The sequence below is a fragment of the Lygodium microphyllum genome, chromosome 9, assembly GCF_053477565.2.
Source record: "Lygodium microphyllum isolate KBCC chromosome 9, Lygodium_microphyllum_v1.1.10, whole genome shotgun sequence".
Lineage (NCBI taxonomy): Eukaryota > Viridiplantae > Streptophyta > Polypodiopsida > Schizaeales > Lygodiaceae > Lygodium > Lygodium microphyllum.
The window spans coordinates 155,898,399-155,916,113 of record NC_141143.1 but is presented as its reverse complement, the minus strand read 5'-3'; the positions used below and the strand labels follow the sequence as shown (position 1 = coordinate 155,916,113).

General features: G+C 42.8%; 2 protein-coding genes across 5 annotated transcripts in view; both read right to left on the bottom strand.

Moving 5' to 3' along the window:
- The window catches only part of LOC148031756 (uncharacterized), an 84,689-nt gene that overhangs the window by 47,617 nt on the left and 19,357 nt on the right, over positions 1–17,715 (bottom strand). The window lies entirely within an intron of this gene.
- LOC148031757 (uncharacterized) lies at positions 2,760–4,418 on the bottom strand. Its single transcript, XM_087685411.1, has 3 exons — positions 4,181–4,418; positions 3,737–4,052; positions 2,760–3,607 (listed from the first exon to the last, which is right to left on the bottom strand). The coding sequence occupies exons 1-3, from the start codon at positions 4,396–4,398 to the stop codon at positions 3,206–3,208; spliced, it is 936 nt and encodes a 311-aa protein (XP_087541537.1). The 5' UTR covers positions 4,399–4,418; the 3' UTR covers positions 2,760–3,205.

Sequence of the window (17,715 nt, the reverse complement as noted above, 5' to 3'; positions counted from 1 at the left end):
TTCTGTTAATGCTGTAGCAACACCTTGCATTGCTAAATTCACTCTTACAACATCATTTTCAGCCGCAAGAAAGTCATCTTCTTCCTCCTCATCCATCATCCCATCTTCATTCCCATAGCGTACTCGAGATAACATGTCTGCCACCCACTAGGTTATCTCTTCCTACAATATGCCGAAATTCAAGGTTCAAAGATTTGATGTATGCGATCCACCGGAGCATAGCAATGTCCCGGGTAGCACAACTAGTAATCATACCCAATATCTGCAAACAATCGGTCTCAATAACTACACGAGCACCCATAAAATACTCTTTATCACATTTAAGGGGTGTCACAATTCCCCATAATTCTCTATTTACCTGTGGATACCTTCTTTGTCGTTCAGTCAATACTTTAGTACCAAAGCATATTGCATATCTTTGTCATTTCTCATCATCTTGCCCAATTGCCCATCCAATTCCGATTGGGCTTGTATCAACAGTAATAATGATAAGCTTTCCATGTGAATAGTCAGCCTTTCTCAATGTAAGAGCAGTTTTTAAGAGCTGCTTCAATTTCTTCATTGCTTTCTGATGCTTCCTTTCCCAATAAAATCTCTTACATTTCCTCAGAAGCTAATATAGAGCATCAGCTACATGTGCAAAGTGAGAAATCCATATCAAATAGAACACACATAAACCCAAGAATCTATGCACCTCTGATACATTCGTGCATACATCTTGCATTCTATCAATCCCATCTATTTTTGCTAGTGATGGTCTTCGCCCACAAGGCCCATACATATTCCGAACAATCAAACCTCTTCAACTCCAAAGACAAACTTTTGTCCAGAAAGAGTTAAATGCACCTCTTCTAGACGCGTCAAAATCCTCTCACAATCCACAATATGGTCTGCAATAAACTGTCTACACCCATGAGCATTCATCTCTTCATTCTTTTCATCCATTGCATACCCTTTGATTGAAGCATCATCCAAGAAAAGTATTGTCAATTGTGATATAAAATCCCTAAGTACCCTATTCATAGCATTTGTCATGTGTGCCACTCAGTTTGTTACACCCTGTGGAAGAGTACACATCCGTACTAACTCCAAGGGAGTCTTCATGGTTGTGATATCCCTGCTTTCAACTGCAAGCTGAAACTGATCATACCCCGAGTAAAGATCACCCAAAGAATAGATCGCTCTGCCTACAAGACCTCTACAAATTCATCAACCACAAGACCTGCACCCACATTTCTTCTTGTCACTTTATTGGCCGGTTGCATGTCTTGAATAAATCTCAAAGCCCCATTCTTTTTTGACACAGTAAACCAACAATTTGAGTACGAGGCTAAAGAGGACTCCAAGATCTTCATGCGAATCTTTTCATTTAGCAAATCCATCAGCTTTTGCAAGTAAACTTTAGACACTGAAATAGGACTCAAGTTCCATGGTACATGTGGCACAGTAAATATTACCATAGGAGAGACAACATTTGGTTCCACACAACCTATTTCAGTTGGCTGAAATACAAATGCATTTCCATGCCTAGCCAACATCCGCATAAAACAATCTCTTTCAGCAGGCAAAAAAAACCCTTCTGCACCAACTTTCAATTCCTGTAATGTTTCATATGTAAATTGATGACCTATATCTTTAGGATCCCGTAAGCTTGGCTGCCTTGACACTTTTTCATACAAACCCTCACTTTCTCGTGGAAGTGGCAAAGCAATTGATTTCACCTTTTTGTCAATTGTCTTATACTTTATCTCCACAAGTGCTTCAGCCAATAATCCATTGTAAACCTTCCTGCTGAGCAAACAATGCTATAACATCATACATACCCAAATAGCATACTGACAACACTCTGTTTTCAATTTCATTTTCTGCATGTATAGTTGTTGAAATTTCAATCATAGTATCATTAACATTCAGCCCATAAAAGATGCCTGAAATGCCTTCATTTTCAGCCAATAGTCCCAATGCTCTCAGTTCCTTAGTAGCCCGTTTCATGGATATGCGTTCAGCCTTGCACATAGCTTCCATAGGCTTAAACCAACATGAACTGTTTGCTGTAAATTGAGAATAACCAATGGTAAATACATGCTTCATTCCATCAAGAGAAGAGTACATCCTCTGAACAGCACTACTGTAGCCTTGCATTACAGCAGTGATTAATGAAAATCCAAGTCTTTGAGTTCCCTTGCATTTGGAGCCAAAGGAGACTCTTGAAGCGTATCCCGATTTCTAGGATGATTAACACAAACAGCAAAAAATTGGACTGCTTTCCTCCCATCCTTGCTTCTGACTCTTGTATAAGCAGAACTATCATCAAACACCTTTGTTTCCATACGCACTCCGGTAATATAGAGCTGTCCCAAAATCACCGCATATGAGGAATTATCTTACACAAAGAAGTGTTGCTCTTCGTGTACATCACCAATCATCACTTTTACATTAGGACATGCTGCATAGAGCTCTCTCGAAGAATTATTTGCAGCCCTCATACGCCAACCATAGTTACTTGGACTTTCGAAAACGTTGGAAAAACGGTAGAAACGGAGTTTCGTCTCCAGGAAGAAACGGGGAAACAGGGATACAAGGAAATATGTAACCCCGATTTAATATATAATATAGATAATAGATGACAATAAGCCATACTTGTCACTTGATCGAGAAATACTTGACATACATGATTAACATACAATTGATTATTGACATTGAAATTTGATACTATCATACTAGGTCGGAGGTCCTAAATCCTAACTTCTATAACCTGTTACCTATAGCCTACACCAATTTCCAAAATCGAAAGATACATCAGGATTCATATAGTGTACTTAAACTTTGAATTGGCAAGTGCCAAGCACACTCTAAAGATATTCATATATCACACTTTAAAGATTAGATCATTACAATTTACATGTAACATGATAATAGATATACATGAATCACAAAAACACCTAGAGGCTGGATCATATTCATGAATCATGAAAAAAAGATACAAGAGCATAAAAGATAAGTTGATAACTAATGATCCATAAAACACCACGGTCCATTGAGTCCTCAGTCAATGATCATAAACATAAATGATAAGACACAGTCACACAAGAGAGCATCTGTCTGAACTCTGAAGAGTCAAGACTCAAGTCTCATCAGTGATCACCCTCCTCAGCATCTGCATCACTACCACTAGCACTGTCAGATGCACTAACAGAAGCAATATCTAACTCAGAGTGGTCATCGGCACTACTAAATGAAAACGAGGATGCATTTGCTGAAGTGCTGGCACCCCTGCTTGTCGACCTTGACCTCCGTAATGAAGCTCATGTGTGGTGCGCTGAAGCTGACATCTCCTCATATAAATGTCTAGCTCCTCTCTGGGAATGTATGGAATGTCCTTCATTTTCTCAATGTCAATCTTGTCAACATTCACATGGCAAGGCTCAGGAGATGAAGATGTGTGCTCGAGGAGGCGAAGATTACAATGACAGTACACAAGTCTCTCATGCTGTGCTGTAGTCAAACGGTTCCTCTTCTTTGTGTGGAAGAGGGCCCAAGTGCTCCAGTTTCTTTCACAAGGACTTGAGCTGCAGTCTTGTGAAAGAACTCGAATGGCAAGACGTTTCTGCCAATCACATGACAAAAACAAGAAAAAAATATTATAATTGATTCTTGTATCATGATTCATGTTTGTCCTGAAGCTTGAAAGTTGAGTCTAGACTATGATTTATGGGTTAGGATTTAGCCTACTTACCAAGGTAGGTGCGGATGTCCCATATTTCTCCCACCAAGACACAGGCTGCAACTGTGTCTCTCGAAGCTCTGCTGAAGGGCGACCAAAAGAGAGACTCCTATTTCGAAAGAGGAGAAGATCATCCTCTAGCCTTCTCAGCGTCTGCACATCTCCTCCTGCCCACTTTGAGAAGTACTCCTCAATGCCATGCTCTAGCTCCTCATTCTCGTATTGCATCTCATCATGCCATAGAGGATGCAATACGTGTGCAATAGCATGGATTGGTCTATGAAACCAATTCCATCGTGTATGACACACACATTGAAGCTCCTCAATCCTACATTGATACATGTATAAGTTTATAAAAAATTACAATCATAAATACGCACACAATTAGTGTCTTCTAGACTCTAAAAATAAATTAATACCACAATGGAAAAAGTTAAAACTTTAAAAGGAACTTACTTTGAGCGAGAAAGATAGGCATTGCTCTCAAAAGCCTCTCCGATCTTATACATATACTCATACAACAATCCCATGGTACTCTCCTCCATGTCAGTGATGCGTAAAACGGAGTAGATAGGCTTGATGGACTTCACAAAAGCTTCAGCCTCCAAGAACCATGTCTCATCCATAGCCTGTCGTGCAAAAGCCCTATAGTGTGTATCTTGATGCTCAAGCATGGCTAACCACTCTCTGGACACAACTGTGTGCATCAAGCCGTGGCGCACTCGAACAATTTCTCAACAACTATAAACATATACGCAAAGCGTGTGCTAGATGGCTTCAGCAACTCAAGGTCATTGTGTGCACAATAGATGCTCAACACTTTAGGCCTCTTGGTGACAAAGTTCACCATGGACTTTGCAGTAGTAAGAATAGCATCTACCCAATTCAATTTTTGCAAGTCCTCCATCAATAAATCAAGAGAGTGTGATGCACACGGAGTCCATCTAATCTTGGGATAGGCAGCCTTAAGCATTTGCCCCATGGAAACACAATTGGAACCATTATCCGTAATCACTTGCACCACATTTTCTAGCCCTATCTCCTCAATGGCTATGCATATATGCCCATAGATGTACGAGCCTGTGATCACTGTACCAGGAGCTGAAGCATCAATGGCTCTCAAGAACATTGACCCCTTGCATGAGGACGCTAGAGTGTTATAGACACTGCGTTTACATACATCTATCCACCCATCACATAACACAGTACATCCATACTTTACCCAAGTGGCCTTCAATGGTTCTAACTGAGCCTGTCTATGCATCTTCTCATTTTTCAATTCTCGTGTGCACATACCATCATAGGATGGACCTTCCCACTCGCATCCAATACAGCTAACGGCCCTCATGGCTAATCTCCATCGTGGCATTCGCAATACATAAAAAGGTATAGCACACTGTATAAAGCAGCGAGTGAGCTCCCTAGTAGCCTCTTGAATAGCTTGCTTTTGCAAGCTTGCATGAATGCTTGTCTTCTAAAGTGACCCTTTTGCCAGCACCGCCACTGTACCTATACCAACTCCACTTCCACTACTAGTGGACCTTGCCAATGGAGTCCTGTGCGCCCCAAGCCCCGGCCTCCCAGCCCCTCCCACTGAAGCTGCATCTGACTCCAATGTAGCTCTACTCCTCTTTGATGGCCCTGTTGTTGCAGAAGCTACATCATCTACTCCCCTCTCCCCTATAATTGATGCACTTTGATTACCTAACCGACTGAGCTTCCACGCTTGAAGAGAAGCCTTCACGTCTACGGGTACATTTGGGCATGGGCCTATGTCTTTATTTGCCACATGTGCAAGATGATCTTTGATCCTTGTGGCTGCCCCTCCTCTTTCAATGCCACAATAATTACATCTCCATCGCTTGGAGACACCACCACCTCTATACTCGATGAGAATCGTCACATGATCACATGCAGCATCCTTCACCATGATGAGTACAGGGCCAAGGCTGCAACGTGAGATGGTCACAGCTTCACGAATCAGAATCACGATTCACATGCTACAACCTACAACCACATAGAAATTTGAGATAGAAGATTTGAGATGAGAGAGAGAATGTGTGTGTGTGTGTGCGTGGCTCTGGAGTCCTCAGTCGACAAAGGAGCAGGCCCGAGTCCCAACAGAGTGGAAAGAAGAAACGTAGATAGGCTGCGGGTGAAAAGTCGACTGGAATGTGGGAGTCGGGGCACGCTCACATTCGGGCCAAAGTTTTGCCCCAAATCGCAGTCTGCAGAAACGCCGTTTCTTAGGCGTTTCTTTCCCTTTCTAGAAACGCTGTAGCGTTTCTAAAACGCCAAAAACGGCCTTTCGTGTAACTATGATGCCAACCATGATCAGTGTCCACAGGCCATGTACCATTGTCATACAATCCACTCTCAATGACATTTATCTTTGACCCAGGGTCAAGTAAAGCAACATAAGGAGTTTCACGTTCCCCTATTTTCACTATCGTTTCAATGGTAACCCTGGCCCAATGATTTCTTGTGTAATGACTTCGAGGAATAAATCCTAGAGTCTCTTTCCCATATTGTTGCATCTGCTTTACTCCACCATGCATATTGCTACAAGACAATGCATTTTCAACCACTTTCTTCTCTTTTCCACATGCTGTCCACTGATTAGTAGCATCATGCATAGATAATCCAGTACTTATTTCATGCTCATATTCAGCCTGAATACCCAACAAACTAATTTCCTCTTCAAATTGCAGCATGCACTAGTGGTGTCATCAAGAAACTGACGCTTCCTCTTAATTATGTCAATGATCTCATTATGAAATTCTCGTTTGGCAATGCCAAGCACCTCTCCCAAGGTGAATTCCACCCAACTGTTTAAGATCCGTTCTTCAAGAACCTTCTTAAGATCTATGGTTGTCTCAATGTCAAATTGCAACTTATATCCTGGCTGCTTGCCCTTCTTTTTGCCCTCTTGTTTCTTATCATGTTTTTGCTCCTGACTAACCTCTTCCATAACATGCTCGAGAGGTGGCTGATTTGTAGCTTTAGGCTGATCCACAATTCTTGTCGCTCTTTTAGATGTCCCAGCATTATCTTCATCCCTCTTTCGTTTCTCTTCCACAAGTACATCCATGTTTTGTACCTTTGCTAAATATGCATATACTGAATATGCATCTACCACTGATTCCCAACTAGTTATGTCACAAATGTCTTGCCTTGCATGAGACATTTTACTATCAGTAACTTTTTTATTTTCAGTTGCATGCAAAGCATGTATCCATATTGCAACCTTTGGACCAACCATCACTTGTGGCCATGCATTCTATCCAACTCTAGACCAAAAGTAGAAGCATGTACCGCCACATAAGCATTTCGAACAGCCAAGTCTTCCAACAACTTCTGCGTACCTCCTGTTCCAAAATTCAAAGCAAGACGCAATCCCGTTTCTTGTGTATGGATCTTGCCATCTTTCCAAAAGATGAGTTGTCGTGCCAAGGCCTCTTAATAGGCAACACAATCCTCTCTTATACTGCAAACTATTACACCACATACATCTTTTTCCTAGCTTAGGGGCTGCTACTCGTCCCCTTTCCTCTTATCCTTCTTCATCCAATTTTGCAACCTTCAATTGAAGATCTTGCATGCCTTTAACCAATTCATCTAAGACATCTTCCCTAATAGCGAAAACAGCAAGTACAACCATAGGTTTAGCCACAGAAGTGGATGGCTTACTAGATACATCAACTATTTTTTCTGTAGCAGTGGGCAAACTAGAGAAATGCAATCTTTCTTTTATTCTATGCTTTTTCACAAGTGCAATAATAACTTCCTTGACATGTCTCCACTCTGATTTAAGACCTATCTCTGTAGTCTGATCCTCTAGCAAATCATCAAGCTTCTCTTGAAGCTCTACAAGCAACAATTCAATTTTCTGACTTACAAGAGCTTGCTGTTCTGCAAGATCCAACTGCTCAAATCAACTTTCAGATTCTCTTAACAATTCTGTAGCCACAAGATCCTTATTGGATTGTAAAACCCACACTTGAAAAGTCTTGCAGGTAATCAAACTAGTATCTTCAATGTAAAATTCTTCCCTAAGTGTCTTCTTGAAAGCTATCCAGTCAATATCCTACATATATAATTCAGTAATTCGTGCTTTCAGTTTCTGTACAGTAACACGTACAAAATATCGGCTCCATGCAAGTTGAGCCACCCCAAAGAATTCCATCTTTTGAGCATAGGTATGTACATATGCAAATACATTCCTGCCATTGAATAACTTCATTTCATGCTCAACTGTTTGTAGAGCATTCATCACAACACTTTCTGTTTGAGTAGAAACCTGCATCACCTATTGTTGTTGTTGTTATACTTGCATAAGCACATTCATATTCTGCACTAACTGCTGCAAAACATCGCTGAAAATTGTACTCGAGGGTTCTCCCATCTTGTCTTTCCTTCTGACGACCTTTCACGTCGGGTTCACCAATGTCCGAGGGGTTTTAGTCGAAATGTCATATCCACCAGGGATCAGAGATAGAAGAAAGTAGAGATAGGAAATGGGAGAGAATAAAAAGAATAGACAAGAGGTAAACACAATAAAGACAAAGCACAATGAATCGAATCAATATATATTGACAAAACCTGAAATTTCTTGTCTGGCACTACTCAGAAGCAATCTCTTAAGCATTAGATCTCCAGAAGCTTCCTCGTAGACCAAAAACGTGTATCAACCAACAGCTTTCTCTCTGCTGCTCAGAGCCCAAATCTGATAGCTCCGTTGGCTCCGAAAGGGGGGTAAAACCCCAGGATACCTGCTCAGGGATCTCCCAGATCACTTCTTATTCTTCTTCCAATTCAAAGTGTTGTTTTCTGGCTATCAACTGCGATCGCGACACGTGCAATTTCACCCATCTTTCTTTTTCAAGAAAAATCCCATAACTGACTGAAGAACAATTTGCTTTTTGCATGCCACCCTAATCTAGAAGTTTTTCTAGCTTTTTCGGATATTTACAATAAATAATATCCAACATATCTAAAATAGACTAAAATTGTCCAAAAATCTAGTATTTTTGGACCATCCATGCCACTCGCACTAGCACTAATGACTCAAATATCATTGACTCTCTTGATCAATAAGAAAGTCGGATGATACACTCCAAAGTTTTTCACACCGTGTCCGCGTAGTGACACGACAACCTGATTTGCAATCACCAAGGACCATTCCTACAGCAGGTGACAGCAATTTGGAGCCCTCTAGAAGCAAGTGACAACAGCCCGAGGTCCTTCTCATGTCAGTGACAATACACAAGAGAGCACAACAATCTTTCTGGTGGTCCTAAGCTATAGGTGAAAGCTTCCATAGCTGTTTGAGCGAGGTAGCGACAGTTTTTCGGCATTTCTCATGAAACTCTAAAATTTCTCTCTCTATAGCATTCTATCTCATCCCCCCACCATCTCTCAAGTTATCTCAATAGAATCCAACCATTTGAGTCATCAGAGATAAAGATGTTGAAAAGTCTCTAGTGAAAAACCCAATTTACAGCAGAATCTAGCCATTTAAGTCATCGGAGGTAGAGATGTTGAAAAATCTCTACTGTAAACCCCAATTTACAGCAGAATCTAGCCATTTAAGTCATCAGAGGTAGAGATGTTGGAAAATCTCTACTGTAAACCCTAATTTACAATAGAAATTAGGACTTGACAACCACCTCAAGATACGTGCTCAAAATTGAGAGCCTAAGACTTGAATTCCAGCAGCTAAAATTAAGAAATTTCAAAAAAAAAAAAAACCAACCAAGCAATATCGAATTCGGAGCTAGATTTATCTTTCAAGTAGCAAAGTGAAGACCAATCCCCTAGCAAACCAAAAGGCAAATTGGTTGGAAGCTTGCTTGTCAGTTTTGACAGCAAGTGGCACTTGGATTAGCCGATGAGATCAAAGAATCTTAGTTGTACTCCATCCATTTACCATAAAAGCTAAAGAAATATTGCAAGGGGTGCCAGTTTTGGGACCAATAGACTATCCATTGTCCAAGATTAAAGTGGTAACATTTCCATTTTTTGTTTATGTGAATTTTATGCTTACTGTAATTATTGTTAAATCAAGTTAGTACCACCGTATCCAAGGAGGAAGGCTGGTTTCAAGGTTCCATCAACAAGATACCATCAAATCCCTTGACTTGGTGGGCCTGAGGCACCTAATTGAAGTTATATGAATTTTATGCTTGTTGTGGAAGGCTGGTTTCAAGGTTCATCGCCAAGATACCATCAAATCCCTTGACTCAGTGGGCTTGAGACACCTGATTGAATATTAAAAGTTTTGCTCTAGTGTTGAAATGGTATTCAGTTGAGTATTACAACAAGAATATCTTCAAATAGTGAGATGGGATCAAGCAAGGATGATTCAATCTGAAAACTCACAAAAGTATTGGAGAATGCAATGCTTAATCTTGGACAAGGCACGCGACATGGATAGCAAGCTGATAATGTTGATTTAGACCAAAATGTAGATCTTTTTAAGTCTCTTGAAGATGATGACCAACAAGAGAACGAGGAATTTAATGACCAATTTAAAGTTCACTTGAGAACAACTACTAAAATGTTTGTGAATTTGGCAAATGATCCTCAATTCATACACTTTTTGAACCCTTTAAAGGAGGGCCACAAAGGCAACAAGAGGAAATCGTCTTTAAGAGCTTTAGAATAGCTAGATGCACCAAAGAAAGAGCCAATACAAAAACATGATGTTCCAAATGTGGATACTAAGCATAAGCAAATTATGCTAGTGGGGCAATTGATGCATAAGCAAGGCCAACTTAGAGGTGCCAATCCAATGCTTTCTAGACAGCACGACATCCATGCAATGATGGGGTAGCCAAGGTAGTTTGGTGGTGGCACTAGTTTCCATGCTACAATGGGTCACGAAGTGCATACAGGGATGCATGGCACAACTTCTTATGGTATGCCACAACCAATGTGTGGTGTACAAGGCCCAATGTATCCAGGTGTGACTAGTAATATGCATAACCCCATGTATAGCAATATCGGCATGATGTTGGGCACAGTTGGGGCACAAAAAGGCAACTTTGGCAATGCATATATGCAGCCCACTGTGTTTGAAACTCGTGGTATTAATGTTGATCAAGCAAATGCTCCATAAAGTGTTTTGGTCCGAAGGAAAAATACAACTAGTAATGCTTATATGAGGAAAATGCAACTATTAATGCATGCAATGTTTGGGAAAATGTATCTTGGTATGACTGCTAGTATACAAATTCCCATGCACAATCACATTGCAATAGTCCAAAGTAAGCAATCATGAATGTTTCCTAATGCATTTGGTGCTCTTAGCATGTCAGGTACATGAGGGGCTAGTCAACCCGATGCAATGTTGCATATTCGTTACGTTGGAATTGCAGCAATATGAAAGTACAAAGGATCTCTATCTTGTAGAGAGACAAAGGCCTAGAACCTAGTGGAGGTTTCGATACAAGTGAAGTGAGTTTCCAAGTGCTTCTTGGTGAAGTTTTAGTATTGTTTCACCTTTGACGGACGCAATGGATGGAAAAGGATGACTTGGCAAATTAGCCTCAATGTTACACTTTACCTTGTTGTGTTTAAGTTAGAGTTGACTTTGGATTGGGCTCATTCAGGTTCGACACAACATAGAAGGTCTAGAGCATTGCCTGATGCTCAAGGGAGAGGTTACACCACCACTCCCCTAGTGAAGGACAACTCGGTTATATAGTGGATCTCGAATGTACTTACTTTTCATCAAGGGTACTGTATGTTGTATGCTGACAATACTTTTGCCATTAGGATTACTATTGATTGTACTAGTCAATGTGAGTTGGTATGAATATGGTGTGGTTTGCACCTAGGCTTTGAAACTATACATTTGCAAGGTTGCTAGCATGTATGGACTACATGGGATCTACATTTCGACATTATGTGTTGAGCTGAAAATGCATTAGCTTTACTTAAACAACCCCAAAACTTGCTTAATTAATGAAGAAACCTAGTTTATTTAAAAGAAACGCGATCCTAGAGAGTTTATGCGTTTTTGCAGATTTCACGTGTTTCAACTTGCTGCCCACACCCTATTTCGCGGAGGATCTCAGCCGAAGCTGTCCATTGTTGTCTACATCAGTTGGCACCTGATTTCCAACCCTCTTCACACAGTTTGGAGCTTATCCCAGCCAAGCGACTGCTGTTCCAGCACAGACCTGTTGCCGTACAACCTGCCACGTCATCACAGCCCTGCGTTTGCTTCTTGCAGACTGTCGCCCAGCTGTCTTGCTTGTCGACTGGTAGTTTTCTCTCTCCTGCAGAGACTGTCCTACCTGCGTTTTTAGTCTTTCCCTCTCCTCACTGCCGTTTGCATCAGATCCAACTTCTCACTGTTGCGTTTGCTGGTGTTCGACATCCAAAGGCTGCCTTGTTGCGATTCGAGATCCCTTTAGAGTACGACACACTCTCTAGCTCATTACCCCTACCTGATCTTTGAGATACAGGAGTTCAAGGTTCAGTATTCATCCACTACATAGTGTGTTTGCTGCATGAGCATTGTATATTCAGCAGTTATATCACTTCAGTTATTTTCTATGTTCATTGTCTCTGAGTTACCCTAACCCTAACTGAGTTCTTTTATCAGTCTGTGCTTTGTCGTACGATTGTTATTTGTGTTTATGTATCAAAGTATTTCTTTACTTGGTATCAAAGCCTAGTATACTCTAAGAAACCTAGGCCTTTGATCTAAAAGCTCTCCGCAAGAAGCAAGAAAAACAGTAGGTTCAAATGACTTCGAACACATCAACACCAATTCAGTCTCTAGAACAACCTATGCCGAGAATCGAGCGAGAGTGGGCAGAACAACTTGCTACACAAAGTTCCGACATGGTGGAAGACACTTCTAACAACACGGAAGAAAGGCTATACAAGCTTTTCACCGAAGAATATCATGTGATCATGGACTTTAGACGAAAGAAGATCGAGGATCTCGATCGAAGGATTGCCTTTCAGGAGAAACTACTCAATGAAGGTATGCATGAATTTCTCTCTTCAGATGTTGTGCATAAATCTGATGATATTGCAGGGCCGTCGAGACCTCCCGCAAGGATGGGTTGTCAGAGTGCAGCGGTGCGGAAGCGTAAGACTGAAAGAGAGAGAACGCAGAGAGAGGAGAGAGAAAGAGACAGTGGAAGATAAAGATCTGTTGTATAAGTGTGCTGTATACAAAGATATGCAGATATGTACACGGGCGCAGTGCGCTGGATTGTGTGTCTCCACCTCGACGATACAACTTGCTGTTCACCTCGAAGTCTGCTACAGTCTGCACGATCTCCTGTCTGAAATCTGCAAATAGAGACAGAATCTACACGAATCTCCAGCCTGGAACCTGTGTACAGCAGTGAGTAGGCAGACTGCTGAAAACTCGGCTATAAATAGCCAGAATCTGGGCGCAACAAATAGACAGGCTGGCTGCATTAAATGCAACCGACTGTATTGTATCAGGTCGGACTGCCACGTGGCAGTCCGATTGGTCAATCCGACTGACCAGGATCTGAATCGCTAACACCCCCTCTCAGAGCCTGGGCAGGGCAAAAGCCTAAGGGATCTGGAATGGCTCCGAAGTAGGAACCAACTCTTCCCACCGAAGAGTGGACTCTCGCCCTGAAGCAATAAGGGCGGAGTAGAAAGCACCGAATCGTCGGGGCAACTGGGACAAGAGTGTGATCGCCATGTCTTCGGAGGAAATCAGCTTCCCCGCATTCTGAACCTACATCTAAAGCTGTCTAAGCTTGTTGATGTGCTCCCGCAACGAAGAAGACTTGTTCACAGACAAGGTCGCATCTGCACCTCCAAAGAAACCCGTTTCATAAGGGTCATCCGGTTATACATCTGATCAAGCTCCAGCCATATCTCCCGAGCCACCGTCAAGTGCTCGATGTGAGCTATCACAGCTGTAGTACAAGACAGAAAAAGAAAGGAACGAATCCAGGTATTCAGTTTGTCCTAGTGAGACTGGGCCTTGGCCAACTCCGCACGAGCATCGAAAGAGAGTTTGGACTCATCTCTTACCGAGGGCCGGTCGATCTCCTCCTGTACAAGCTCCGCCAAATTGTAGAACTCAAGGATGGCCAACATCATCACGTGCCAGATGCGGTAATTGTCGCCATCGAGCTTCTGATCTGCAGGAAGAGCCGGTAAGACAAGCACCTTCCGGTCCATTATCGTCTGGAACTCCAAGTCAATCTTGGTAGACATCTTCACCTTTAATGCCTTCACAAACGCAAAAGCAGCCCCCTCTGACTGTGAAAACGCAGCCTGCTAGGGCTCTTCCGCGTCCCGAAACTTCTTCGCCCGTCGGAGGCGATGAAAAAGTAAAACTTGCACTTGAAAGCTGAAAACTCAAACTTCCTCCTCGTCAAACAGCAGTAAACAGCAGCAAATCCACCACCTGGACTCCTTTCCCGCGCGCCCACACTTGCTTCAGCCTTGTTCCGAGGCGCAGCCCTCCTGCTTGCCCTCAAACGCTGAAAACACAGCCTTGTGTCGCGATGGAAACTCCTCTTCAGGTTGGTTCTTCACTCAATCAGCCCTTCTACACTGCTCTGATACCATGTCAGAGTGCAGCGGTGCGGAAGCGTAAGACTGAAAGAGAGAGAACGTAGAGAGAGGAGAGAGAAAGAGAGTGGGAGATGAAGATCTGCTGTATAAGTGTGCTATATACAAAGATATGTAGATATGTACACGGGTGCAGTGCGTTGGACTGCGTGTCTCCACCTCGACAATGCAACCTGCTGTTCACCTCGAAGTCCGCTGCAGTCTACACAATCTCCTGTTTGAAATCTACGAACAGAGACAGAATCTGCACGAATCTCCAGCCTGGAACCTGCGTACAGAAATGAGTAGGCAGACTGCTGAAAACTCGGCTATAAATAGCCAGATTCTGGGCGCAACAAATAGGCAGGTCAGCTGCACTATATTGTACCAGGTCGGACTGCCACGTGGCAGTCCGACTAACTAAGATCCGAAGTATGTTCCATTCTTTCATCCTCTTCCGTCCACTCCGGTGCAAGGAACTTTAGATTCATCTTTTGTTCCTTCGTCCTTTACTTCTTCTACTTTGCAATATATTGGTAGACATCATGAGGAAAATAAAGTACAATCAGTTGACTACGGAAAAGGTTCTCTTGGGGACCAATTCTTGTATGTTAACACGCGTCATGGGATTATAAGAAAAAGTCAGGTACCTCTTCTTCTAACCTTCCTTCTTTTCAATTTACTTCTCAAACTTAGAATGAATTTGGTATTCCTATTTCTACATTGCATTATGCATCATCACCATCATCATTTCATTTTCAATCATTAAATGGTAAAAATGAGCAAAACGCATCTACATCTTTCACACCACAAATTCAAAACCCACCCATCCCACCACATTCTTCTGCTGCTTTTCCACTTTCTTTTACACCATTTACATTCCCCTAATCAAACACCTCATGTTGCACATCACACCGCACCGAGGGGTTATGGAAACATAGGCAATGCCTTTAGGACCTCATCCTTTCTTCCATCGGATGGTGTTCCACTTACTTCACACACACTTTTGAGATCATTACAGCCTCCGTATACCCCCCAATCTCTCCCGAGTGTGGATCAGTTGGTACCACAGCTTGCCTCTATAGCATTACCTAGTGGACCTCTTGGTCATGCTGCTGTGCCCCAGCCAAGCTTTGGACAGGGCTTTTGTATCCCACTGCCTCCACCTCCATCGGCACCTTATGGAAACATTCATGTTCCAGTGCCTCCGCATCAATCGGCACTCATTGGACACTCCCAGTCTATTTCTGCCTACCCACCTTTTCCCCCTCATTCTTTCTATCAGACACACCCACCACCACCATCTTACCCTCCACCTCCATCTTATCCCACTTTCTCGACACCTCATGGTTCCATCTTATCTTCTGCCAAGCATGCTTTCAATAATAAGACTCGTTTTAATGGATCAAACTTTACCACTTGGTCGAACTTGAGACATGTCCTTGACTCCCAGAACCTATGGGATCTTGTGCAAGGGTTGGAACCCTAACCCGATCCCGCACTTGTTCCATACCAGGTTGTCCACTCATGGAAGGCTAGGAATGCCTCCGCTATTGTCGAGCTGATGCAGGGCTTATTGCCTCAGTTTCATTCTCAGCTTCAACATTTTGACTTAGCATCAGAGCGATGGGCACACTTGACTGACCGCTATGCGGCTCGAGATAGGACCCGTCATATAAACCTTGACCATGAGCTCAAACTCTTTAAAATCACTGACTGGGATGACTTGAAAGTCAAGTTGGCTGAGTATCGGCGACTTCTTGCCAAATTCTCCACTACGAGGACTCCCAAGTCCTCTAACGATCAAGTCACATTGTTTGTGAACAAACTTCCCAAGAAATACTTCAATTTTGTGAAAGGTATAGTTTCAAAGCCTACCATGTCTACTTTCTATGAACTTGAGTATCAGACATTGTGTTACGCACGATCGTTCGATCAATTTCATATGAACTCTTGCTCAAAGGGGGCTCTTGTTGCTCACTCTCAGAAGGGGCAACAAGGGAGGGGCAAATAAAATCAAACCTACACTCAAAATCAAAAACAAAATCAATCTGGGGAATCCCAAGGAACCTCCCAATCACAACTCAAGCAAGGGTGGCAAAATGTACCTAAAAAGAATAGGTATTGTCAACATTGTCAAAAGGTTGGTCATTTTGACGACGAGTGTCGCTCAAAGGCTAGAGGCACAGCACCCAAATGTAAGTCTTAGACCCCAGCCCCTCGGCCGGGCAACCCCCAACAAGGGAGATAAGGTGATGGCAAGGGGCAGTTTAAAGGTCAGACTCATATTGCCACCGCTCAGCCATCTCAGTCGACAACGTTCTCAACTCCAGAGGGATTGTCTGATTGATCTGCAGAGGCCCACATCGTCTCCATAGAGACATCAAATGCAAGTCTCGTCCACACCTGTGAGTTGCCTCCCGAAGAGGTTACCGCAAAGGCCCACTCGTCACAGTCGAGCACTTCAACTCCTGTTTGGATTGTGGACAATGGAGCTACACATCATATGACTCCTATAGAGGACATTTTCCATACCCGAGCCCTTGCAACCGGGTGGGTCTGCATAGGAAACAACTCATCGATCAAGATTCAAGCTCAAGGTAGCGTTAGTTTTGCCATTGACAAGGGTCCGGATCTAGCTTCATTGGACAACGTATACCATGTCCCCCAGCTTGGGGTGAACTTGTTATCTGTTCAGCAACTTTGCCGATTGGGGCAAGCAATTTTCTTTACAGCGACCACACTCCAGATCCTTGACTCTCAAACTGGTTTAGTGATTGCTCGTGGTGAGGCATAGCCTAATGACCTTTACCACATGACACACTTTCTAACCGAGCCAACAGCTCAGGGCTCCGTGTTCCACAGCTTCCAAGCATTAGCCACGTTTTGGGAGCCTACGAACAATGAGTGTCTTTGGCACTTTTGCTTAGGGCATCTTGGTTATAACTCTCTTTATGAGTTATCCCGTCGTCAACTGGTTGAGGGCCTTCCCCGCCTAAAACTAGCTTGTGATGTCTATAAAGCTTATCAACTTGGAAAGCAGCAATGTCCCCATTTTCTCAGCAGTCCACACATCGTGCTGAGCAACCTCTTAGATCGATTCATGTTGATCTTTGTGGGCCAACATCCACTGCCGCCTTAAATGGCGCACTATACTTCTTTTTTATAGTGGATGATCATTCTAAATACATGTGGGTGTACTTCCTCAAGCATAAGTTAGATGCTTTGACCTATTTTTCTACTTGGGTGTTGTTGGTTCATAACCAGACTGGTCGTTGTGCTGGTTGCATGAGGAGTGATAGCGGTGGTGAGTTCATCTCCCACGAGTTTTCCGAGTTTCTATTGAAGCATAGCATCTCTCGCCAGCTCACCTCTGCTAACTCCCCTTATCAGAATGGAGAGTCGTAGAGCGTAGGATTCAGACA

What these genes read in the sequence shown, in the direction of transcription:
- LOC148031757 (XM_087685411.1), bottom strand. Translation starts at nt 4,398, where the DNA reads ATGCTTGAGCATCAAGATACACACTATAGGGCTTTTGCACGACAGGCT. An exon ending in GCCTATCTTTCTCGCTCAAA is followed by an intron (nt 4,053 to 4,180) that starts GTAAGTTCCTTT and finishes GTATCAATGTAG; the next exon opens with GATTGAGGAGCTTCAATGTG. An exon ending in GGACATCCGCACCTACCTTG is followed by an intron (nt 3,608 to 3,736) that starts GTAAGTAGGCTA and finishes TGTGATTGGCAG; the next exon opens with AAACGTCTTGCCATTCGAGT.